Source organism: Mytilus californianus, unplaced genomic scaffold (genome assembly GCF_021869535.1).
Source record: "Mytilus californianus isolate M0D057914Y unplaced genomic scaffold, xbMytCali1.0.p SCAF_1, whole genome shotgun sequence".
NCBI classification, from domain to species: Eukaryota; Metazoa; Mollusca; class Bivalvia; order Mytilida; family Mytilidae; genus Mytilus; species Mytilus californianus.
This window is the reverse complement of record NW_026262581.1, coordinates 20,599,081-20,625,743: the sequence shown is the minus strand read 5'-3', so window position 1 is coordinate 20,625,743 and position 26,663 is coordinate 20,599,081. Positions and strand designations below refer to the sequence as shown.

General features: G+C 32.5%; 1 protein-coding gene across 1 annotated transcript in view; it reads left to right on the top strand.

Moving 5' to 3' along the window:
* The window catches only part of LOC127716129 (fibulin-2-like), a 58,083-nt gene that overhangs the window by 13,307 nt on the left and 18,113 nt on the right, over nt 1-26,663 (top strand). The window contains exons 5-15 of the mRNA XM_052222581.1: nt 290-408; nt 630-705; nt 2,137-2,753; nt 4,043-4,179; nt 4,613-4,798; nt 5,319-5,538; nt 16,469-16,754; nt 17,431-17,575; nt 21,181-21,333; nt 22,987-23,103; nt 25,914-26,117. Coding sequence (XP_052078541.1) covers nt 290-408; nt 630-705; nt 2,137-2,753; nt 4,043-4,179; nt 4,613-4,798; nt 5,319-5,538; nt 16,469-16,754; nt 17,431-17,575; nt 21,181-21,333; nt 22,987-23,103; nt 25,914-26,117 — 2,260 coding nt within the window. The remainder of the gene's footprint in view (nt 1-289; nt 409-629; nt 706-2,136; nt 2,754-4,042; nt 4,180-4,612; nt 4,799-5,318; nt 5,539-16,468; nt 16,755-17,430; nt 17,576-21,180; nt 21,334-22,986; nt 23,104-25,913; nt 26,118-26,663) is intronic.

Sequence of the window (26,663 nt, the reverse complement as noted above, 5' to 3'; positions counted from 1 at the left end):
CAAGATCTTATGTTATTCAGTTGGGGAAAATCCCAAACTTATTCAATATGAGGGTAATTACATCCCATGAATATGCAGCAACCAAAAAAAATGCATGTATACAACATGTAAAATGCAAGAACTGGGTTAGCACCTTCACAATTTTGACTTTCAGTTTAACACATACATCAGACATTAACTTATACATGCAGACTATTAGATAATCTAATGTTTATTTTCTTTATTTATTTCTGATTTAAACAACTGTCAATATAAAATTATGTGAATTTTAATATTTTTTCTCTGGCAGGATGGTATCTTCCATGAAGATGTAGGTTATGGAGTTAGTGAAGGAATGAAGTCTAAAGCTTTATCTATAGAAAAAGCTAGAAAAGAAGCTGTCACTGATGGATTAAAAAGAGCTCTCAAGTAATATATAGTGAAAAATTAACAAACATTTTAACAATTCTCCAAGTGAAAAACTGAAAATAATATGAATCTCTTCTGAAGGTTATTGTTCTCTCCAGGTACTCTGTCTACCTCCACCAATAAAAAGTAGCCTCCATGATGTTCTATTTACAGGGATAAATGACCTCTAAAATTCTTGAAGCTTCTCCTTTTTAACAGATGTGTTTTTCTTTATTTTTCAGAAGCTTTGGTAATTCTCTGGGTAATTGTATGGCTGATAAAGATTATTTGAAATGTATAAACAGAGCTCCTAAACCGGTAATATTATATTTAATAGTACAAAAGTAGTAAAGTTTTACACAGAAATGATTATTATCGGTTATTTGACTTGGTTCACCCAAAATGTGTATATTATTAATTCCTTTTGTTGAAAATTTACTAAGATTTCTTTGTAGTTGATTCATAAAGAAGTATTTAGGGATATTGAAAGGTAACTTTTCTTCTGCATCACATGTATTTTGGTCATGGTAACATAGATTAAACAAATAGCATAAAATTATGGAGTATTAATGTTTATGAAGATAGTGATTAGTTTTTGTCGAGCCTTCGACTTTAGTCGAAAAAGCAAGACATAGCGATCCTACATTCCGTCGGCGTCGTCGTTGTCGTCGGCGGCATCCACAAATATTCACTCTGTAGTTAAAGTTTTTGAAATTTTAATAACTTTCTTAAACTATCCTGGATTTCTACCAAACTTGGACAGAAGCTTGTTTATGATCATAAGATAGTATCTAGAAGTAAATTTTGTAAAAAAATAAATCCATTTTTTCCTTATTTTACTTTTAAATGGACTTAGATTTTCTGCCAGGAAACAACATATTTACTCTGTGGTTAAAGTTTTTAAAATTTTAATAACTTTCTTATACTATTTTGGATTTGTACCAAACTTGGACAGAAGCTTGCTTATGATCAAAAGCTAGTATCTAGAAGGAAATTTTGTAAAAAAATAAATCCATTTTTTCCGTATTTTACTTTTAAATGGACTTAGATTTTCTGCCAGGAAACAACATATTCACTCTGTGGTTAAAGTTTTTAAAATTTTAATAACTTTCTTATACTATTTTGGATTTGAACCAAACTTGGACAGAAGCTTGTTTATGATCAAATGCTAGTATCTAGAAGGAAATTTGTTTTCTTCCAATTAACATTACATTCAGACTGCAGTTAAAGTTTTTAAACATTTATTAGATTCATAAACTCTCCTGGATTTTTACCAAACTTGGACAGAAGCTTCTTACAATCAGAAGATAGTATCAAGGGGAATATTTTTATTGATTTACTTCCTCATTTTTGTTGAGCCTGCGATTAACAGAAAAGTAGGCGAGACACTGGGTTCCGCGGAACCCTTACGAATTTTTTTAATATACGTTCTGTAGTTTTGCATACTGATATATCTACATTTGAAAAAAATAAGCATTTAGAACTCTATCAGATTTCTAGTATGAGAGTAATTATCTCCTCTCACTGGGTTTCCTCGTAGTAACCTTGTTATAGTTGTCATAGCTGTTTGCAGTTTAAAATTTTATCATAGAGTCAGAATTTGAGACAAGTGATAGAAGTTGGAATTAAATGTTTTAGAGTAAATATGGATTTTTTTTAAATGCATTTGAAGGTAATACATGTTATAGTTGAATTGTAATTGTATTTATATCAAATGTATTTTAACATTTTCATATATATATTTTTCAGCCTGCAAAAGTCTATGATATAAATGACATGAAACATTTAGACATTGATCAAACAGTGGCTAAAGCAAGGAAAGTTAGAGCCAAAGCATTAGACACTCAAGTAAGAAATGAATGTATGCCTCCTCCTGCTTCTATGACAACTGATGCCAGACTGAGCGGGAGAGACACATTAAATAGAGAAAGTATTCACAGTACAAATTCTAATCCAAGTTCGAACAGTGGGGGTTCTAGTGTTCATAGTTCTAGAGACAATGCTTCAAAAGAAAGTGCATACTCTTCTTGTGTGTCGAGAGATTCTAACAATTTCACAGGGACAAATAAAAATCAAGACTGGTTACCTGCTGCTGTTGTATTAAATGCTTATGAAGCTGATGGACAAGGACTAGTGCCAGAAGGTGTCACCACTAGAAGAGGCTCATCAAATAGTATGCAAGGAACCAGTACTCCTTCAAATACTGGTAGACTTTCAATAGGAAAACAGAGTACTGAAGACCAAACAATAACTGGTAGACTTTCTTTAGGGAAACAGGGTCCAGAAGATCCAGGACAAAAAATAAATCATAAAAGGACACAATCTGTACAATTAGTGGATCCTAGCTATGGTGATGAAAACATGAGGTAAAGGGACCATATTGTTTGTTGGGTACCAATTTTCTTGGGTTTTGTCTTTTCCTCAAACTACCAAATATGGTACAGAACAAAACACATATATTCCATCCAGCCTGAAAGTGAAAATCTTAAAATCACGAATTTACAACTTCCAACAACCAACGATGTTTTTACATCTTATAAAAATTGATACCCATGAAAAAGAACCTCCACACATTAATTAGCAGATAGCTATGAGTTGTGACACTTAAATCTTCAACTGATAATTTCATAATTTGCTGCAAAAAACAGTGAATGCTTGTTATTGTTTATCTAGCTACTGCTCCTGAACTGCTAGACAGAATTTGTTGAATCTTTCACAGAATTTTACTCATATTATATTCTTTTGCAACTCTTATTTCATTTCTTCATCTGAATAAGTTTTTGGGTTTCACTTTGGCATGACATGGACTTTGTCATATCTGCAAACTAGAGTACAAATTTGTATCATTGTCCATGAAATTGTACTTTTATAAATATTCAGACAGACAATTAAACGATTTTAGAGTAATGTAGTGAAAAGAAAACCTTGAAAAGAAGAAAACTATGAAAAGTATCAAGATAACTCTACCTACAAAATAAGTTACCTGTACCAGTGAGTACATACAATTTATTTGAACAAGTATAACCCCTTTTTGTCTACGTTTAATATTCCTATAAGGAGTCAGCAGATGGTTTTAGCCATATTTGCATTTTGTAGATTTTTTTCTCTATCGTAGGAGAGATTCTTTTTTTTGGTCTGTGCATCAGTCCATTTGTCTGTCCCAGGTTGAAGTTTTCTGGTTAAGATAGTTTACCAGGAAGTTGTAATCACATCAACTTGAAACTAAGTCCACATGTTCACTATGATGTGAACTTTTAAAATTATATGCCAATTTGCAATTTTGACCCAATGTCTCAAGTTTCACTGGAATATTATTAAGATTATTTTTTTCATGTAGTTATTATATTTTACATTACAGTATTGCTTGTTGATTGTTCCATTCTGGTTGATCTAATTTTTACTAATATTTTGATGAAGGAAGTTAAAAATTGGGTGGTCAAATTTTGGCACTTGTGAAAACAGTTCTTACAAATGTATGTGTTAATATATTGTTTTGACACAAGAAAAAGGATAAAAATACAAATACAAATTAAACGAAAGACAAATCTTTATGATTCATTTTACAATAAGAAAACAACAGCATTAAACCCAGGCAAAATCGATTTCAATTTCTTACAATTGTTTTAAGAATGACTTTTTTGAAAATTGTACATAGGAAAGATATTAAAGATGCCAAAGGTGAAGATGAAAAAGCTAAATATGAAAGATTAATGAGGCAGCGACAGAAGCAGATAGAATTCCAACAAAAATTACAGCAAAAACAACAGGACCAAACAGCCATTACTAATCTAGGTAAAAAACTAAAGACAGTAACAAAAATGTTTTTTTTTTTTTTAAATTTACCAATTTTGGGATGCACATTTCAGTATTTAGATGTGTTAAGTTGGTCATATTAATATCACTTGTTAGAAACATTTCTATTTGCTGATGGGAGAACTATTATTTAAGAAAACTTGAATAGAATAACCGTGTATGTATAATAATAAGAACGATGGATGGAGAATGACTGTTTAATTTGATACGGACATGAAAAGCATGAAGTTGCTGCATTGTCACATGACATCATTGCCTTGTACTTTCTACTATCACATCCTGTCTGTGATCGAAGAAAATATTAGGCAATAAGATCAAAGGGAAAATGTACAATTGAAAATAGCAAATTATTTCAGATATAATTTATTATTGAATTTGATTGATGAAAATATAATTTTAACATTTTTATTAGGACCACCAATAGCATCATCTACTCCAGCCTTAGGACTTGGTCCACCTATGCATACATCTAGTCCAAAGCCAGGATTGAGGTCCAGAGGTCCTGTATTAAGTGGAAGTTCGAGACCAGGTTCACTTGGAGAAAAAAGCAATGTAAATGTGGAGACTCCACCAGAACTTATAGAGGAAGGAACTTTTGGTAAATAATAGGATTAGAATTTGAGAGGAATTAATATATATAGAGCTGTCAGTTCAAATATTTTTTTAGGTTCTTATTGACTTGTTTCTTTTGTGTGAAATAACTAAACGATATGACTTGAAATAGAATATTTGATAATACATGATAAAAAGTGATAACAGGAACTACTAAAAATATTGGATAGAACAACAGACAGCACCAACATCCTAATCTTCTGAAAAAAACATGTTTTCATAGATTTTGTTGAAAGTTGTAAACCACAAATTGAAATATGAATTTATATTCTCGACAAAATACAAATTTTTAGTTACTTTCGTAGGAACTAACGACAAAACCATGAAATTATGTACCCTCAAAATAGCATTTTTTAGTAAAAAAAAAGTGTGACTTTGTACGTTATAAATTATGTTTTTCGGTAAAAGTACAATAAAGTTTCTTGTTTAAACTCATTGACTCTTGATAATATACAAAATTCTCAAATAGATATCTTTTCAATGAAGAAATTTTCAAAACTTTTCAGAAGACACAGTATGGAACCAGTCAATGGATATAGAGAATATCGACCCCTCACAGAAGCATGTGCAGGAAAAACAGGAAAGAAGTAGGACATCCATCCCTATGTCTAAAACACCTATCAGAGAAAATACTCTCAATAACCATTTTCCTGTAACCAAAGGTTCTGTGGCTGTTAGGAAAGTGTCAGTTAATGGTAGGCTGATAGTAGATTACCTCCCTTTCTGGTTTGCTTTTCGTGTTGATTATCTCCCTTTCTGGTTTTTTAAGTCTCCCAAACGAAGTTTGGGAAGATTTATTGGTTTTGCTCAGTTCTTATTATTATTATTATTATTATTATTCTTCTTCTTCTTCTTCTTCCTCTTCCGCCGCTTTTAAATTTGAACTTGTCCGCACCCGTTCTCCAAAACCGCTTGTCAGATTAACTTAGGGATTCACAATATGCTAGACTAACATGTCTAGTGGTGCAATCAGGGTTTTGTTTGTGCATTGGGGTTTATAAAGGGGTACTTTGAGGGGCAAAAAGAAAGGAGGGTTTTACTATAGAACCCTATGGGATTTTATTTTTTTAAATTTTCAAATGATTATAAATTGAAAACCGTTTGTGATAGACACAATCTTTTTAATTGAAAATGTTCTAAATGATAAAGCACATTAAATGAAATATAGGGTTAGTCCCCAGGGGTCATCCCGACCCCCTGCCATTTGAGAAAGTTCTAATATCTTGTAAATGGTCGAGATCCCCACCCCTAAACCATATATATTCTGGTTTGTCATGCTATGATGGTTTGAATGATATACAGGGTTAGTCCCCAGGGGTCATCCCGACCCCCTGCCATTTGAGAAAGTTCTAATATCTTGTAAATGGTCGAGATCCCCACCCCTAAACCATATATATTCTGGTTTGTCATGATAAAGCACATCAAATGATATACAGGGTTAGTCCCCAGGGGTCATCCCGACCCCTGCCATTTGAGAAAGTTCTAATATCTTGTAAATGGTCCAGATCCCCACCCCTAAACCATATATATTCTGGTTTGTCATGATAAAGCACATCAAATGAAATACAGGGTTAGTCCCCAGAGGTCACCCCCACCCCCTGCCATTTAAGAAAGTTCTAATATCTTGTAAGTGGTCAAGATCCCCACCCCTAAACCATATATATTCTGGTTTGTCATGCTATGATGGTTTGAATGATATACAGGGTTAGTCCCCAGGGGTCATCCCGACCCCCTGCCATTTGAGAAAGTTCTAATATCTTGTAAATGGTCGAGATCCCCACCCCTAAACCATATTTATTCCTGTTCATCATGTCTCGAACATTTGAATGACGTATACGGTCAGTCCCCAGGGGTTCCCCCCACCCCCAATGTTCTAATATCTTGTAAATGGTTGAGATCCCCACCCCTTAACCATATATATTCCTGTTCGTCGTGTCTCGAACATTTGAATGATGTATAGGGTCAGTCCCCAGGGGTTCCCCCCACCCCCAATGTTCTAGTATCTTGTAAATGGTCGAGATCCCCACCCCTAAACCATATATATTCTGGTTTGTCATGCCAAGATGATTTGAATGATATACAGGGTTAGTCCTCAGGCATCACTAATGCATATACTTTACTGGACCAAACCAATTTTCACTGGACTTTGTCCAATGTCAGGCGACACTGGAAATTTCGAATTATGGGAGCTTCGTTTGGGAGTCTTCGTAACAGCATCCTGTTACAATCATTTCTTGTCTATCACCGGCTTTTCATGTTAATTATCTCCCTTTTCTTTTTCTTTTTTTCCATAACTTGTTCATGTTAGAAAAAAAAACCTTTCCTATAACCAAAGGTTAATACATCAATAATCAACCGAATTTTGGACAGTTTCAATTCTGTGTTTATGATAGGTTTCATGTCTATTGGAAAAGGTTTTTGTTGGTTTCTGCAGTGCAAAAGTGCATAAGGTGAATTGTTGATAGTTTAATAAAGAAAAATTGGTATTTATTTTGGAAACAATTTTTTCCTCAAATTGTCAGACTTGATTTGTATAAGTTTAGGAATGTGTATACTCAAATTGAAGTTATGCATCTTAGAATATGGAATATGGAATTGTTTTGAAATTTGTTCTCCATTTTTATACCTCATGCAAACTTTTTTTACGGGGTATTTAGGAATCACCCTGTCTGGTTGTCCAATTGGCTTGTAAACAGAACTCCTCCTAAGCTGTTGGATTGATATTTACACAGTATATTCATTCATGTCCAGTGTACAAAGTAGTACCGATATTGTCGACATCGCAAAGTAGGCAATGGTGACACAATATTGTACAATGTTGTCGATATCGTTTCATACTCTAATCTACATCGTTGACATTGACGATATCGCGAAGTAGACAATGTCGACACAATATTGTACAAAGTTGTCGATATCGTTTCATACTCTTGTCTACATCGTTGACTTTGACGATATCGCAAAATAGACAATGTCGACACGATGTTGTACAACGTTGTCGATATCGTTTCATACTCTTGTCTACATCTTTGACTTTGACGATTTCGCGAAGTAGACAATGTCGACACGATGTTGTACAACGTTGTCGATATCGTTTCATACTCTTGTCTACATCGTTGACATTGCCGATATGGCTAACACATTACTCGTGTTAAAATTGTTAATTTTGAATAAAACGATGTCGACATTGTGTTGTACTACTTTGTCGATATCCTTTCATCATCTTGTCTCTGCATGGTTGGCATTGCCGACATCGCGAAAAAAACAATGTCAAAACACTGTATAACAACGTAATCTATAATGTCAACATCGCAAAGATGTTGAGGAGGACGAGAAGGAGGAGGAGGAGAAGGATAGAGATTTGCAAACAATAAAAAACTGTCCAAATAAGTTCTACTATTAAGAACATCGACACAGGCGTAATATAAATACATTATTTGAAATTGAAATTGATAAACTAAACACTTCTTTATTTAAAAATAACGATGTAGGCGATGTCAAAGATATAGACAGGAAAGGGGGACGATGTAGACTATGTTGTCACGATGTTGTCAACATCGCCGATTTAGACAGCAAGAAAAACGATGTAGACAATGTCATCACGATGTTGTCAACATCACGATGTCGGCGATGTCAACGATGTAGACAGAAAAGGGGGACGATGTAGACGATGTCGTCACGATGTCGGCGATGTCAACGATGTAGACAGGAAAGGGGGACGATGTAGAAGATGTCGTCACGATGTTGTCAACATCACGATGTCGACAATGTCAACGATGTAGACAGGAAAGGGGACGATGTAGACAGCAAGAAGAACGATGTTGGCGATATCAACGATGTAGACAACAAGTAAGACAATGTTGCGAGCAGGTATAAATCATGAACGAAGTTGACAATAACGGCGATATCATCACTACATCGTGCACTGGACATACCTCAGTATATTGTAGGAAATTACTGGAGTATGTTCATGGAGGAATATCAATGTAAAGGGGAGTGATCCAATTTCATTACTTCAATTAATATTCTCTCGTAAGCACAACTCATTCTTAAGGGCTTGAAGATATTGATGAAACTATATACAGTTGTAGAACACTACTTAAGAATGTGCATAAAGGAATATAATACTGGTCTAATGTGTTTCAGGGGAGATAATTGAACTAATTACTTATTATACGATTAGTGTGAGGTGCAGGGGTATCCTTTTATGATTTTACTCACAGTTCTAGTTACTCTTAGTAGGGAAGACTGAATATTTACATATATGGTATGTTGTTGCATGCAAGTTTTACTCTAGCTCAGAATTGCTTTCACCAATCCTTACAAAGTTTTCACATGATATTGGATTCAAAGTTTCTTTAAGATTTTAAGATGTTATTTGTATCCACATAACCACAGTTTTCACATCCTTAGAATAAAATAAAAAAAAAAATTCTTAGTAAAGTGAAATAATTTTATTAAATGACTTGAGAAGAATAAAAGAAAAAGTTAATTTTTGTCCACGTTTGTTGTCATGCATGAACAGAAATTAAAAAAACAAATGCTTTCCAGGAAATGACGAACTACACAGCAAATATGGAATTCAACTTCTGTTTTTTTTTTTACATTGCAGATGATTACAATAATGTACAGAAAAGAAGGAAGGTTGATGTATGACTGTGATCATGCATAATCAGAAGTACATGTTTTTTTATTTTAAAAAGACCAAAGGTCGATGTACAACACCTATAATAAGAAACAATTATTAATAAAAGTGTCTAAATGTATTTAAGCCTGTCAGATCACATTATGAACATGTAAACAAAGGACATGTATTTGATAAACTTTGGACATTTTACTCATTGTATTAAGCGAAATGAACTTGCATATGTTTGTCCATTCAATACTGTAAAAAAGCTTCATATATTTATTGAGTTTGTGTCTTTATGCCTTTCATGTATCCCCAAATGTGCAATTTCATTTACTCATTGTTCTTTTATATCATTGCAAATGTTTAATCAAGGTTGTGATAAATATTGTATGGTTTCATTGGAAAATTATCTAATGTATGCATGTCTAATTGATACATTATGTATTTATATTGATTATTTGTACCAAAAACTGACCAAACAGAATTATTTTTATAGTAATGTACATGCACTATTTTAAAGTTATTACATAATGTGAAATTATTGTTAATCCTATACAGAATAAAACAAATAACACCTAGTATTTTTTTTGTATATTCAGATATTGTATCTGTTGTGTATTGATTTTCTGATTTCTTTTGACCCTTGTTGGATCCAATAATCAGGGGTTAAAAAATCCACTAGCCCGACGCCTGGGACTAGAGCATTTACGCCTCAGCCAATTAAAACTTTAAACACAATATGCCCGACGGACTAGTAACAAAATATTTTTGGCATTTCCAAAATAGAAAGTGGAAAATCCCTTCATCACTTTTCTATCTTAGCCAATGAGATTGAATTACGTCATCCAGGATTCCAAGAATTTGAACTGGTTTGTACAGGTCCTGTTGTACATATTTTAAAAATAGAACAAATAACTCTGGGTGACCCTGTATCATGTATTGATCGCAATTCTCGTACTTTTAATATCGATTTCTCAGTACGGGGGGGGTTTGTACATTTCTTATGCCGAGATTTTCAATTAACGGTACTGGGGGTATGATGTATTGATCGGTATTGACCTGTCTTGTTGGGACAGCTCTTGAGCACGAAACCAATCCATGCAACCAAATATTTCGCACCTCAGGAACTTCGTCAGTTTTAAAACAAAAAAATTGTAGATGAAGGGGGTAATGAGACTGACAATTCATCCCCCAAAAAATGTCAAATACGATCGGGAAAAGCAAAAAGGAAAATTTATAGTGTCCCGGAAAGAATAATACCCTTGGGCAAGGTTGGCCGTGTTGCTGATGACAAAAACAGAGAATATTGCCGTTATTTTCCCGAGCACGCCAAAAAAAAGTCTGCTTTGTATGTGGGAACAACTAAGTTAGGATAAGCACCACTGTTTCTTTACCAACAGAATAAAAAGCAGGTCAACAAAAAATATTAAATACAGTGTATAATGCCGCCTTCAAAACAAGGGACACCCACTTTGTAATTATGCAGCAAACTCTTGATTTGTAAGGCATTCTCGGGCTAGCAGGTCAGTTTTGATGGGCTAGCAGTTCTTCCAACAGGGCTAGTAAAATCCTGCTGCAAATAAGTCCTGGGCTAGTTAACTGTAACAAAATTTTTGAACCCCTGATTATGAATATGAAGAATGGTTTTTCATAGCACCGTTTAACTATAGGCACCAAATCTTTGGATAGCTAGCTCCATGTGAACTGAACAAGGGTTGATGATGAAGATGATTATAGCTCGGGATGAAATTATTGAATGTAAATGCCCAATCCATGGTTAGATAAAAACAAATTTACGACCTCCATGAATTATTTCGATTCTAATAGGACAAACAAGTGATTTTGTCAAATGTGAAAGCCCTATACACACGATACTGTTTTTGGCTGTTTTGTTTTGATCCCCCATATAATTATTATTAATAATATTATATTATTCAATAATAAATATAAAAAACTGACATTTTTCACCTAAAAATGTTCTTTCTATCTAATTTTATTGTGTTGCCTTGACGGAGTCAAAAAGCGAGACATAGGTATGCTGTTTCCAGCGTCGGCGTCAACAATGTATTAGTTTGTGATTAGGTCTAGTTCATTGTGAACCACTAGTGGTAGGTCAAGGATATTTGGTATGCAGTTGTATTAGCATTGGCACATCTCATTACCATGGAGATTATTTGGCACCGCCTCCTCAGTCAAGGTCTATTGACTTTGAAACTTTGCTTAGTTTACATGTATTAGTTTGTGATTAGGTCAGTTTATATGGAACCACTAGTGGTAGGTCAATGATATTTGGTATGCAGTTGTATAAGCATTGGCACATCTCATTTCCATGGAGAATATTTGGTCCTTACCCCTCAGTCATGGTCTATTGACTTTGAAACTTTTGCTTAGTTTACTTGTATAAGTTTGTGATTAGGTCAGTTTTAGATGAACCACTAATGTTAAGGCAATGATATTCGGTATGCAAATGTATTGGCATTTGCAAGTTTCATTTCCATGGAGATTATATAATCCCACCCCCTAATTATGGTTTATTGACTTTGAAACTTTTACATAGTTTACAAGTTTATGTTTGTGTTTAGGTTTGTTTAAAGCTAAGGGAAAGACTTATAATATTTGGTTTGCAGTTGTATTAGCATTGGCACATCTCATTTCCATGGAGATTGTTTAGCCCTGTACCTTCAGTCATGGTTCATTGACTTTGAATATTTGCATAACTTACATGTTAAAGTATTGCTATTTTAATTTCAACATTTGCATTTTCAAGATAACAAATAGGCGAGACATATCTATGGGTTAACAGTTTATTATATCATGAGGCGTACAAGAAGCCTGAAAAAACGCCCAGTGTTTATTTTTGACTGCAGAAGCATACATATGACGTCACCTTCTTAAGTTGCCAAAGACGATAAACATCATTTCGCAGAATTTTTGTTTTATGAAGTTTTACACTAAAATGGACTATTTTGTTCATTTTGCATTAGAATAGAGATAACCGTATTGTATTTTAAGCTTGGCCTACGTAAAACATGGGTTTAACTGTCGCAAATTGAGTTTACCTGGTCATATAAATGAGGTGGGCGTGACGCAGAACAGGTAATTTAGTGTATTAATTCGCTTGCGCTAAAGGTAGATATACTGTGAATATACTGGTTGACGATTAATAGGTTGTCATATGAGATATTTTTGAAAAGGTTCTTGTGATGTTATTTTCAAGTATAAAATAGAATTAGCTGTCCCTTCATCCAATTTATTTCTGAACAACTTGACGACTATCAGTTCATCTTATTTATCTGTATTAAATGAAGTCCATTCCTTTAATTTATTTTAATTTATTGATTTTTTTTCTAGCCATAAACATGCCTGTAATGTTGCCCACTGGACATTTACAATATAGAAAGTCAATTAGTTTTTGTTAAGTGTGCATTGTCTAAAGCCAGTATTACTGTTAGTAGTTACAATTTTACTTGGACTGTATGGGAAAGAAAGGTTTTAAAGGTACCTTATGGCTAATTTGGAATCTTCGACACTTGACTGGTGATTTTGCGACCCTTGAAGTACTGATGTCATGTGACAATTACTTTTGCATTGTTGCATCAGATATTTTTTCTTATGATGTCAAAATTCTACGGGAACGTCTGTGATGGCCATTAATGGAGGACAAAAAGCTTTAAGGTATATTGTAGAACTGCATTATTCAAATGAAGTTGGGAAAGTGGTTTGGACCAGGTACTATATCAATTGATAAACTACCATGAACACCGAGTTTTGTAGTTAACCCTAAGGGAAATATATATATCAAGAAGCAATTTACCCATGATATGTAATACAGATTAATATGAAATAGAGCAGATGTGGTGTATACGTAAAAAAAAACAGCACCAGAAGACATGTAGTGGTCATTACACATTCTTCAGCAACAAAGAAGTGTTGATAATATGTCAAGCTCAAATTTGTACAAAGTCATTACATGTAATTAATAAATTTAACTGGAGTTAATGGTAAAAATTGGATAAAGAAACTGGTCAATTAATAAACATACATAGTTCATGTTTTGAATACTGCACCATATTTCCATATTGATAAAGAAAACTCCATGACAAAGTTACATTTTTTTACTTGTTTTACTTGCTATCAAGTCATATATTGTGGCTGTCAATGTGTTGATAAAGAAATAACTAAAATGTTAATTTTATTTATTTCAGCTATCAATTAAATTAAAATATTTATTTTGTGGAGAACCTGATTCAGGGATAATGAATACATGGTATTCCACTGATATTGTACCAGAAGCCATTCAGCTGTTAACCAGCTTTTTGTGAAACTGGTGAGTTCTATGAAGTATATAATATACTGTGAATTCATTATTATTCTTTGGATACTTATTTTCATGGATTATTTCGGTTAAGATGAACCATGAATTTAAATATTCAACGAAGTACAAATTTTCTATAAGCTTGTATGCAGACTTTGGAAAAACCATGAAATCAAAAATCCATGAACATACAATCTTTCCTCAACACTCAAATAATAAATTAATCCACAGTAGCCTTTAAAACTGGTGACTGCTAAAGACAACATGACTTCGGGTGAACTTTTATTTCTTCCTCAGTTGTGCTGTTTAACATAGGCAGTTATCTTTTTAATACCTTTTTTTGAGATTGTCATTTGCATGAAAATTAGTTATGAAATTATGGTGTCTACTGTAATGACTCAAAAAGAAAAAAATGGTGGATTAAGTCGCACTATTAGATTGAAAATGACGCACTGAATATTTTATTAAAATAAATAAAATCTCAAGAGGGCAAATTTTTACATTCTCACAAATTTTACTCCTAATCTGTTTGATGCTATCGGAACACTCAACAATAATAATATAGAACCACTTCATATAAAGTGAAGTACTTCCTTTTGGTGGTAAAGTTGGTTAATTACACATAGTACTGACTTTAACCCAAATATAGATATATATAAAAAGATATCAATTTATTAATTTTGTGTTTTATTATCTTTGCTTGATTGGTTATTTTAAACTGGAGAAAAATAAAGTAAAATTTGGTATTTTTTTTAACGTGAAATAGAAGCAAACACATTTTGAAATTACAGTAATTTTAAGAAATAAAATGTTTATATTAATTCTCTCTTATATTACTTTGATTTTACATTTACTAGATGAGTTTTGCATTTTTGGAGCTTTTCTTCTTGGAATGTTAGAATTCAAATATAACACGATAATTCCAAAGTTTGTGTCTGGTAAATTAATTAACATATTTATGCAATAAGCTGTATAGATTGTAAAATTTGCTGAACAAAAATGTCTTTTATTTAATTAGAGATTAGTTTGATTGTTAGGTAAAGAGCCAGTATATAACAATGGAATTGAGGTAGGAAATTTTTAATTACCATTAAAAGGTGTCTGCCACATGGAGTGGACATTTGTCATAAGGTGTCTGATATTATTGAAGTATAGCTACTCAACATGGGAAATAATCCAGGGGCACCCTAGGGAAACTACTTCAGTATTTAAAAAAATGTCTAATATCAAATCAAATTCTTTTTCATTGCATTTATCATTTATACTATTAATTTTCTCATTTTACAAGTTTTTTTTGTTTTTTCTTAATTTCTGATGATTAAGTTTTTTAAATAGCAAATATGAAAATTAAATTGGAATTTTTGGCAATTAATTGTTTAACATAAAGATTTTATTTCTTTTCTGTGCAGATTGCATATATCAGTTTCAAATTGAAAAAAAATGTCTTTGTCCTAGATAGATCTATTTTTGTCCAAGGCTCAGACATTTTATTAATGAACTTTCATTATTTGATAATGATAATTAATTTATCACATAAGACAATTAGGATATCAAATAATCTATAATTACCCCTATGTTAACCCTGTACAGTATACTTGTCTTGTGTTTCAACTTTAATTACACTATCATAAGTGGAAATTAAGTAGGGATAGATAGAGGGAGGAATACACATCTTAAAACTTTCATTTCTCTTAAATTTTGAAAGATTTTATTTTTAGATACTTTGGAAAATGTTCTTATATTTTGTACTTTTAGTTGTGAGTGTGCATTTTGGAATTTCTGAAGGTAAGTATTAGATTGTATGCTATTTTTATTTCTAAACTTTTTTTTTACTGCAGGTAGATATAATTGCTAAAATAGTAGGGCATTAAGGGCTGGTTTTGGCCCAAGAAAATAAAGTATTTAAGAACTATTTCAATTATGCACATAATGTTTGGAAATGCATAAAATTAAGAAATATAAATGAATTACAGAAGATTTTTGATGTTATGACATCTCAATTACTTCATAATATACACCAAATTCATAAAAATGAAGAACACAGCTGAAATTATGCAGTTTTCAGTTGTTATTTCCTTTGTGGAAATATTGTGCGCAGCCGAGATACAACGAAATAATTTAAGAGAAGCTTCATTATAACTATTTACATAATACTACCAAATACAAAGTTGTTTCTTGGGTGCCCACATACTTTTCCAAGCTAATATATACTTAAAAGTGGATGTTAAACAAGGAAAAATACAAAAAAAATTACATAAAATACAAATGTCGTCATGGTTTGTTGCCATGGTAACTAATTAACTGTGAAATTTGTTTTAATTTTCTGAACACTTTGTACCTTAGTGTAGTTATGACAAAGTTAAGAATATGTATGGAAACTTTTTAATTTGCACTAACTTTTGTGTTAAATAAGGGACTTAGCCACTACTCCTTTTCATTCAATTTCTTGCTGAAATTTTGCAATAGTTGACATCCATGATTACTCCCCCTTTCTTGTAAGAATTATCTCAGGAAACGGGAAAAAGAAAACTTTAGAAAACAATAAACAGTATGAAAATATAAAAAAAAGTAGTTTAGAGACACTAAAACCAAGGTATGGAAAGTTCTTCTTCTGAAAGGGAGTAATCTATTACATGTTCTAACCTTAAAGCTGTGAGAAATTTCATACGTCTTAAAATATATATTTTATATATTATAAGTTATACCTAATAAAGGAGTCGTAAGGACACCTCTTTCATTTTAGGTGCTGTGGATACAAATCTCTTAGTCCGGTGCTGTGTGGTAGGTACCCAGTGGGCATCAAAGAGCAGTCGTTGTGACAATTATCCCAGTGCTGTAGAAAATGTACACCAAGATGATCAGCGGAGTTGTCGTTCTTTGCTAGAAGTATGTTGCATGAAACAGAAGCATCGTACACAATGTGAGGATGGCAAAAAAGATGCATCTGAAAACAGTTTCTGTGCTATCAGGGATGATGTTTTTGGGTCAGAGCAATACAAGGTATGAATCGACTATTCAACTAAAACTTTACAGTTCAACACAAATACTCATTTATGCTTATTTTTTTTTAATTGAAAATGCTTTTAATGGTAAACTAAACAAATTTTTTTTTATCAATTCTTCATAAGGAAAATGTACTATACAAAACCTTTTTGAAACCCTTGTATATTTAAACTATATGAATAAAATTTCATACTTTTAATTTTGAATTAATTTTATTCAATAAGTGAATGTACAAATTTTATTGATAATATGATCTCATTATATGAAAACAAGAAGATGTGGTGAAATTGCGTTTGAGACAGATCCATGTGAAAAACTATTATGCATGAAGTCAGAACATTGACACTGCTGTACTTGGAGTATACAGTGGTACAGTGTAAAAAAAATAACAGTGAAAAAATATAGAAAAGAGAAAAATAGGTAAAAATAAGTAAAGAATAGAATAACAGGGTTCTAAAATACAATAAATAGAGAATAACGGGCCAAAAATAGAGAAAATGAAAAAAAAATCAAAGAATACAGTGATAAGGATCCCTGGTCCAGACCCTCAAGTGTCCTTAATATATTATTGTTTCTTCAGTTTTAGCCTGCTTGCCCAGTAATTGAATTAAAGTTATTGATTCAGGATACGATATATGTTTAATCAAATAAACATTTGAATTTTTTATTGAAGGAATGCTGTCACTGCTGCAGGGTTGGTATTACAGCCAGGACCATGGGTAGTGACTGTAATTTGTTGAGAAATGAGGAATTTGGTGGTCCATGTGATCGTGTGTATAAAGATTGTTGTCTTGGACCAAATGCTGCTAACATTACAGGTATTATGATATTGGCTGAACTCCCATCATTATTGAGTTCATAAAGATGCCTTGATAAAATATTAGATCATTTTTTGTCAAAGTTAGGTCACTTTGTTCTTTGTTTCATTATCAATAAAGACTCAGACTAATTTCGGGAAAATTTAGTAAATCATTGCCATGTTACGAAGTCTCCATCTGTCATATGTCCATTGTCCTTGACCTCATTTTCATAATTCAGTGACTGCTTGAAAAAAAATAGCAGTTTTTTTGTCATATATATTTCTCACTTATTATGAGTAATAGGATACTGGGTAACTATATTTGGTATATAGGTTCCTTGCAATGTCTACATGTCCGTCAGACAGGGTTCACCTGACCTCAATGTCATTTCATGGATCAGTGATCAAGCTTAAAGTTACATAATTAGGTGGTATCTTAGATACTATAAGCAGAAGGTCAACTATATGTGATGTATGGAATGATTGTAAGGGATACATATCAGGCTATCAGGTTTCATCTGACCTTGACCTCATTTTCATGGTTTATTCGTCAATGTTATGTTTTTGTGTTTTGGTCTGTTTTTCAATTACCATAAGCACTAGGTCAACTGTATTTGATGTATGGAATGATTGTAAGATGTAGATATAAGAAGATGTGGTATGAGTGCCAATGAGACGTGTCTACATGTACATGTCTGTCTGACAATTTTTATCTGACCTTGACCTTATTGTCCTGGATCTTTAGAAATGTTTAATTTGTGTGATACTTGTAGTAAAACCTTTATTCTGAAAGAATTTCAACATAAAATCAATGGTCAGTAAAGCCGTCGATACATTTCAGCGTATGCACTCTTGTTTTCAATGTAGGATTGCATTACAAGGAGGGATGAAGAGTGACTCCATCTTCTTGTTGAAATATTACCTTTATAAAGGTCCTCAGGAATGATGGTTCACCACTGCAACTGCTATTAAATATGGCCTGCTATTACAAAGAGTTAAAAAAAAAATAGAAATTTTGAAAAATGCTTCTAAGGTTCAAATTCAAAATGCTGTAAAAGAGATTTCACATGGAATTTTCCCTACAATTTTAACACATAGCAATTTTATATGAACCATTGAAACATACAAATAAAAATATAACTTCATGACTTACTTTTTGAGATATATTGGTTGATGTTTGCTTGTTTTAGATAAAAACACAAATTTTCCTATTTCAATACTTTGAAGATAAAATATCAAAGCTTTCAAACATAAAGAGATATTTTCACCATTTTTTTCCCAAAGTATACCTTAGTTTATAGGCTTTTAAGGAAGATAAATCTCTGACATTTATTAAATATTTTTGATGACCAGTTGTTTATTTTGATGTCCAACAGTGGATTTTGTGTGCTTCCATAAACAACTATTAATTTCCTTTGATAAGAAAATAAGAAGGTGTTGTATGATTGCCAATGAGACAACTCTCCACCGGAGACCAAATGCCTTAAAAGTTAGCAACTATAGGTCACTGTATGGCCTTCAACAATGAGCAAAACCCATACCGCATAGTAAGCCATAAAAGGCCTTGAAATGACAAATTCAAAACAATTCAAACAAGAAAACCAACGAGAATGTTTATAAATTTACAAATCTGATTTGATGTTCTCTTGGAAATTCCAATGCATATTATTATCAACTTAGATGAGCTATTATCTGTCACTGCTAGTGTATCTTATGCCCTAAAAGTCATATGAAACGAGTTTCTTGTAATTTTAATGTGATCGAAATTATTGAACCAATGCATGCATATATACTAAATTAAGTTTTGTATGCATGTTTTTAGCTCAACGTTCCAAAGAAACTGTGAGCTTTTGCCATCACTTGGCATCCATTGTCGTCTGTCGTCGTCCGTCGTAGTCTGTCTGATGTAAACTATTTCAAACATCTTCTCCTCTGAAACTACTGAACCAATTCCAACCAAACTTAAGCTGAATGATGCTTAGGGTATCTAGAATAAAGTTTGTGTTTTATTTACTGTTTCGTCAAATAACATGGCCACCATGGCTAAAAATAGAACATAGGGGTAAAATGCAGTTTTTGGCTTATATCTCAAAAACCAAAGCATTTTGAACAAATCTGACGTGGGGTTAAAGTGTTCATTAGGTGAAGTTCTATCAGCCCTGAAATTTTAAGTTGAATCTGATAACCCATTGTTGGGTTGCTGTCACTAAATTGGTAATTTTAACCAAACTGAAGCTTAATGATTCTAAGGGTATCTAGAATAAAGTTTGTGTTTTATTTTCTGTTTCATAAAAAAAAACATGGCCACCATGGCTAAAAATAGAATGTAGGGGTAAAATGTAATTTTTGGCTTATATCTCAAAAACCAAAGCATTTAGAGCTAATCTGATGGAGGTAAAAATGTTTATTAGGCCATGCTCTCTCAGCCCTGAAAATTTCATATGAATCTAACAACCCATTGTTGGATTGCTGCCACTTAATTGGTAATTTTAAGGAAATTTTGCAGATTTTGGTTATTATCTTGAATATTATTAATGATAAAGATAAACTGTAAACAGCAAAAATGTTCAGCAAAGTAAGATCTACAAATAAGTAGACCAAAATTGTCAATTGCCCCCTTAAGGAGTTATTGGCCTTTAAAATCAATTTTTCACAATTTGTTCATTTAGTTTGCTTACTTTAAAAAATCTTCTCCTTTGAAACTGCTGAATCAATTTCAGCCAAACTTGGGCTGAATAAGTTTCAGAGTATCTAGTATAAATTTTGTATTTTATTTTCTTGTACGTCAAGAAACATAGCCACTATGGCTAAAATGAAACATAGGGGTAAAATGCATTTCTTTGATTTTGAAGAAAATATGACAGATATTAAAGAAACTTCCAATGGAAGTTTTAAGCCATTGATTAATATATATTGAAAAACAAAAATAATCATTGATGAAAGATTTAAGCAAAAAATTACAGGTGAGCGATTTAGGCTCTTGAGAGCCTCTTGTTTAATATGTATTACAAATCTATAACTTATTATCAAAAAATAATATTTCATTCAGTGATTGTTGATCGTAACCTAATTAACTTTTGAGTTTTTTGCCGAAGCTGCCATATTGTGACACTGATAAACAATCAATATAGAGCATGTGCAGCAAATGATAAATAAGTGAATTGAATTAGCCATTATATTTTCCATGCATTCCCATTTGTTAATTGAACTTTTCCTTTACAGTTGTTAAAGGATTTTTTGTATCAAATTTGTTCTTTAAGAATATTTCATTACGTTTTACCTTTCAGTGTACGTTTGTTTACATTCTTTCCTCATGGTTTCTTCCTCGCACTTGGCGGAAGTTATAATAGGAAGTCTCATAGTAAAGGTCACTGCAAACTGGAAAATATCAGCAAATTACTGTATGGGAAGACAATAATTCAAAAGCAGTACATTATGAAGATTTTGATAATATAAAGGATTTTCTTTTACAAGAAAGTTCACATACACTTGTTTTATAGTAAAACTTAGCCATTCAAGTAAATAAAACATATTCAACTTTTTTTTTTCAACTTGAAGTTTCGTATGACTTTAAGTGATACAGTCCACTTGGAACCTGTAAATTCTATAATTATTTGTTTTCAGAAGTCAGTAATGATATCAATGAATGTGAACTTTATCCAAATAAGTTATGTAGTCACACTTGTGTGAACACGATCGGCAGTTATAGGTGTGAATGTCCAGATGGTCATAGTTTACATCAAGACGAATCAACCTGTATCAGGGATCAAGACAGTCGTAAGTTCTTCTTCTTTTCTCTATATCTTCCTCCAATAGTTTGAGTTCACCAATTTTAGTGAATAAAATTGTTTAACAATAAAATGAATACGCTGGTAAAACACTATGTGGAGTTAATTTTCTGGGGACAAAAACTTTGATGTACATTAAAATCTAATGCTCATTTAAAAGCTGACCAATGGAAGTATAAAGGTAGGTAACTAATCATTTAACAAGATTGGTCATTATTCATTGATAGCTTAAGGATGTTTGCTCCTTTTTTACAGAATAACAAGCTTTTTAAAAGACTATTATTATTTGATAGAATATAAATAAGAGAACTTAAAAATTAGAAAAAATTGATAGGTCCTTGTTCTTTTTTCTGAGATATAATCAACTGAAAATTTGGCGGGAAATGATTCTCTCTAGATTTTTCATACATTTAACATTGGCATCTTTTTTCTTTCAAAAACAATGAAAAAATATCAAGGATTTCATAAGATTTTCAAAAATGGAGTTTTGAACTATACATTATAAAATTATGAAAAGAAAATTTGGGGTTAGTGGACAAAATTTTATTGGCACTAGATGGATAAAATTAGAGGATTTCGAAAATCTGACAAAAAGTCAAAAACAAGAGTAGCGAACATCCTTAAAGCAGATGTGGTGCTTACATCATGGAGACAGCAACTCAATGACACAAAAAATCAATAGACAATAGACATAAAGAGAGTAACTTACTCTATCAAAGACTATGAAACACATAGCCTGGTATCCTGACCCAATCTAATACTTCGTCGATAGGGCCAGGCGTAATACAATCCACGTGACGAACTATCAGCCCTGAACAGGACTGAATTACTGCGCATGTACTTGTTCTCTAAACAAGGAATATATAGATCGGATCCTTAATTAACAGTTGATTCACGATGTTAATCAATAACGTTTGAATTATATATGCTAAATTTTTCGAAATTTGCATTTCATATGGAATGAAAAATAATTTTCAATGAATTCGTGACAGTACAAATATTTCCCGCCATGTGTCAAGAAATGACGCTATCTCACATTGCATCATTCTAACATCCAATTCACGAAACCATGTCGTTGTATTCCGCCTGGCTCTACTGTCAAGCAGTGAGCCAGGATCCCAGGCTATGAAACACATAGGTAGTAGATGGCTGTAATTTATTCAGTAATAAATAATGAATTTTATGTTCATATGGGGAAGTGCTAAAAACTATCATAAGCTAAGGGTCAGAGAATATAAAACATATCAAGATATTGCAGACAATGTATTTTGTCTGAAATCCAAATAATATATATATAAGTTACAAAGATATATTTATATATTTAATTGGTTTTACAGTTTTTAGTATGTTTTTTAACATTGTCGGACATAAAATGAAGAGAGATGGGGAAAAAATACTACATACTGAAACCATTATCACTGTTTGTTTTCATATGGCAAATATAATTTTATTATAAAACTTTGAACGTTTATATTATAAAATATCTTTACAAGAATTCTTGGATAATTACTGTTTAATTAATAAGCATGAAATCAATTATTAGACACTATAATTTGATCAGTGGAGTATTTCTGCTTCCCTTCATGAGTTAATTTTAGTATTCTGCTATTTTAACAACTGATAGTTATGATATATCTTTCAGGTATGAGATGTGCCGTCTACAACCCATGTCAACAATTATGTGTAGACACAGACTCTGGAGTTACTTGTCAGTGTAATGTTGGGTATACTCTAGCCTCTGATGGACATGCTTGTCAAGGTATTTACTAAAGTATCTATACAATTTCTTCTTTTTGTTTTAAATTCACTTAAAATGGAAGAGATTTGACTACCGGAACATTCCTTTTACCATTACTCCCACTCATATTAAAAAAATCATAGCTTGCCATTATGTTTGACAATAGCAAAAGTAAGTTAGCAAAACTTCATTTTGATTAAACATATTGACAAACATTTGAAAAATAAACTATGATGAGCTTTTCATCAAATATAAAATGCATGATTATAACATTTGATTGGTCATTTTGGCAGTTGTTGATTTTTAAGTCAAGGGAAAAAAGTAAAAAATATTGCTAACAACAGAGTAAATAAGTGTGGAATAACAATATTTCCTCTTCATGAAAATCAAGTTGAAGTTTAAGAAAAGAGGATAGGAGCCATATTTTTTGGCCCCTGAAATTTCAAAAAATAGTAAAGTTATTGAGGCCTTTCAAAATTATTCAGATCTTATGGATAAATGAACAGCTTAAGCCATACGATACAGTTTTGATCCCATGGTGAAATTTTGACAAAAGTTTGCATACAAGCTATTTTTCACCTAGTTAATTCAAATATGTTATAAAAAATATACCTTCATGTGCTACTTTTAGAAATAGATGGGGTCGAAACTTTAGACATTTACTGGAAATTTTGGTTTCTTGGACATTTCTATCCTTTGCAAAGACATACTTTACTTTTTTGTTTCAAAAGATAAATGTAGGCAGAATTTTGTAAAAGCATCTGGAATATCTTTTCTACACATACATTGTGAGTGTGCTTTGAATTTGTGTAAAAAATTTCTGGAAATGATTAATTTTTATCACATTTTTATGATTTTGGTCAAAGAAAGGCATTTTTTGCTGTATATTTATCTAATTTAAAAAAATCATCAGAAAAATTGGCACAAATAATCTTCATACATAATCAAGCCAAATGTCATGTTTAAAAAGAGGGGTCCATGAACTCGTTTTTAATCTAAATCAGTCTGAATGATAAAAATCAGTTGAAAATGCATCTTTTCCCGATATGTCACATTTTGACGTCGTGAAAAATAGCATTTACCTCCCCTGTAACTGTATCGTATGCCCTTAATAAAATCGAGAATGAAAATGGGGAATATGTCAAAGAGACAACAACCCGACCAAAGAACAGAAAACAGCCGAAGCCCATCAATGGGTCTTCAACACAGCGAGAAAATACCGCACACAGGCTTCAGCTGGCCCCTAAACAAAAATGTGTACTACCTAGTTCAGTGAAAATGGATGTCTCATTAAACTCCAAAACATATAAATGAACTAAAATTAAAAAACATACAAGACTAATAAAGGCCAGAGGCTCCTGACTTGGGACAGGCGCAAAAATGCGGCGGGGTTAAACATGTTTTGTGAGATCACAACCCTCCCCCTATACCTCTAGCCAATGTAGGATAAACAAACACACAGCAATACACACAGTAAAACTCAGAAGAAGTCCGAGTCCGATGTCAGAATAGGTAACAAAAGAAATTAAGCAAAATGACAATGATACATAAATTAACAAAGGACTACTAGTAGTTATATTCTGGACACTTCAGTGCAGGAAAGTAAAGTTATCTTTGATGTCACTATGATGAATAAACACAGGTCAAATTGACTTATTTGACCACAAATGGCCATTTTACACATAGTTTTTGGACAAAGAAGATATGAGACAAGGCCTTACCCAGTACAAAAAAAATAACATATTTGTAATATGAATCTTGTAGGATATACTTTTTGGGGTAAAGCCTTGGCTTATTGTCTCGCCTTGACGGAGTCAAAAAGGGAGAAATAGGTATGCTGTTTCCGGTGTCGGCGGCAGCAGCGTCAACAATGTATTAGTTTGTGATTAGGTCTAGTTAATGGTTAACCACTAATGGTAGGTCAATGATATTTGGTATGCAGTTGTATTAGCATTGGCACATCTCATTACCATGGAGATTATTTGGCCCCGCCCCTTCAGTCATTGAAGGTCTATTGACTTTGAAACTTTGCTTAGTTTACATGTATTAGTTTGTGATTAGGTCAGTTTATGAGGAACCACTAGTGATAGGTCAATGATATTTGGTATGCAGTTGTATTAGCATTGGCACATCTCATTACCATGGAGATTATTTGGCCCCGCCCCCTCAGTCAAGGTTTATTGACTTTGAAACTTTGCTTAGTTTACATGTATTAGTTTGTGATTAGGTCAGTTTATGGGGAACCACTAATGATATTTGGTATTCAGTTGTATAAGCATTCAGTGGCAGATCCAGAACTTTTCATAAGGGGGGGGGCCCGCTGACTGACCTAAGGGGGGGCCCCGCTCCAGTCATGCTTCAGTGATTCCCTATATAATCAACCAAATTTTTCCCACATAAGGGGGGCCCTTAAAGCAAATATTTAAGAAACAAATTCAAAACTATCAATAGTGATATATATCAAACTAATGCCTTATAAATATTTGAAGGATGTTATTTGGTAGTTTTATAAAACTTTTTGATTTTTCGAAATTTCATGGGCCAAAAGGATGGCAACGTCATACCTTCTGCTGAAGACCTAGTGGTATTTTTTTGAAATTTGAATATATTAACAAATTTTTTATAGACAAAAGTACAATGAATAAGATCAATTCATGACACAAGATCACTTTGCATACCTAAAAACACCTGAATGATAAGTTTGTTGATATTTCCAATGAATAAGCTATAATTGAACAAACATATTATTAAGTTTTCTGCATGGTGAGGAAATTTTGCAAAAAGCCAAAATTAGCATCTGTCATACATTGTATATCTCATATACATTTCAGATAGGGATGAATGTCGCGAAGGTCTACACAACTGTACAAGTGACACACGATGTGTCAACTATGATGGAACACACAGATGTGAACGGATTCCACCGCCACAATGTCCAGAGGGAGCGGAACTTAATCCTGTTACAAGACAGTGTGTAACTAAAAGGCAGTGTAATCGAGGATTTAATTTCAACGTGATTACTTTAGCTTGTGAAGGTGAGATCATTGTACTACAAAAAATTCTGATATTGGATGTTTTCAATATGATTTTTGTCTTGCTTGTGAGAAAATGTCACAGAATGCAAGACATAGAGACAAGGATCCGGAAATTTTTCCAGACAATATCGGTCATTTTGAGATGTTTGAAAAGTTGGTGCCCCTTTTCAAATTGTCAATATCAACTTGACTATATTCATAGCATCAACGAACATGACAAACTTGTATTGCTGTTTCATCGCATTTACTAAGTAAATGTCTTACCATTACCATGAAGGACAGTTTAGGGAAGGCAACAGTCAAAAATTGAAATGATTTTAATGACTCAAAATGGTTAAGTTCTCAGACATTGCTGACGTTTCTTTCGATTTGACAAAAGTTAAAACCGGAAGTTTGCGATATTTTAAAGTACGAATAATTCCGGATTCATTTCCGGGATTTGTTTTGTTTATCAAATTGACAAGAAATCACCGGCTTTTTATGGCTTTTTTTAAAAAACTTCTGACGTCACCTATTGTTATTTATGCATATTGTTAATATTGTTTG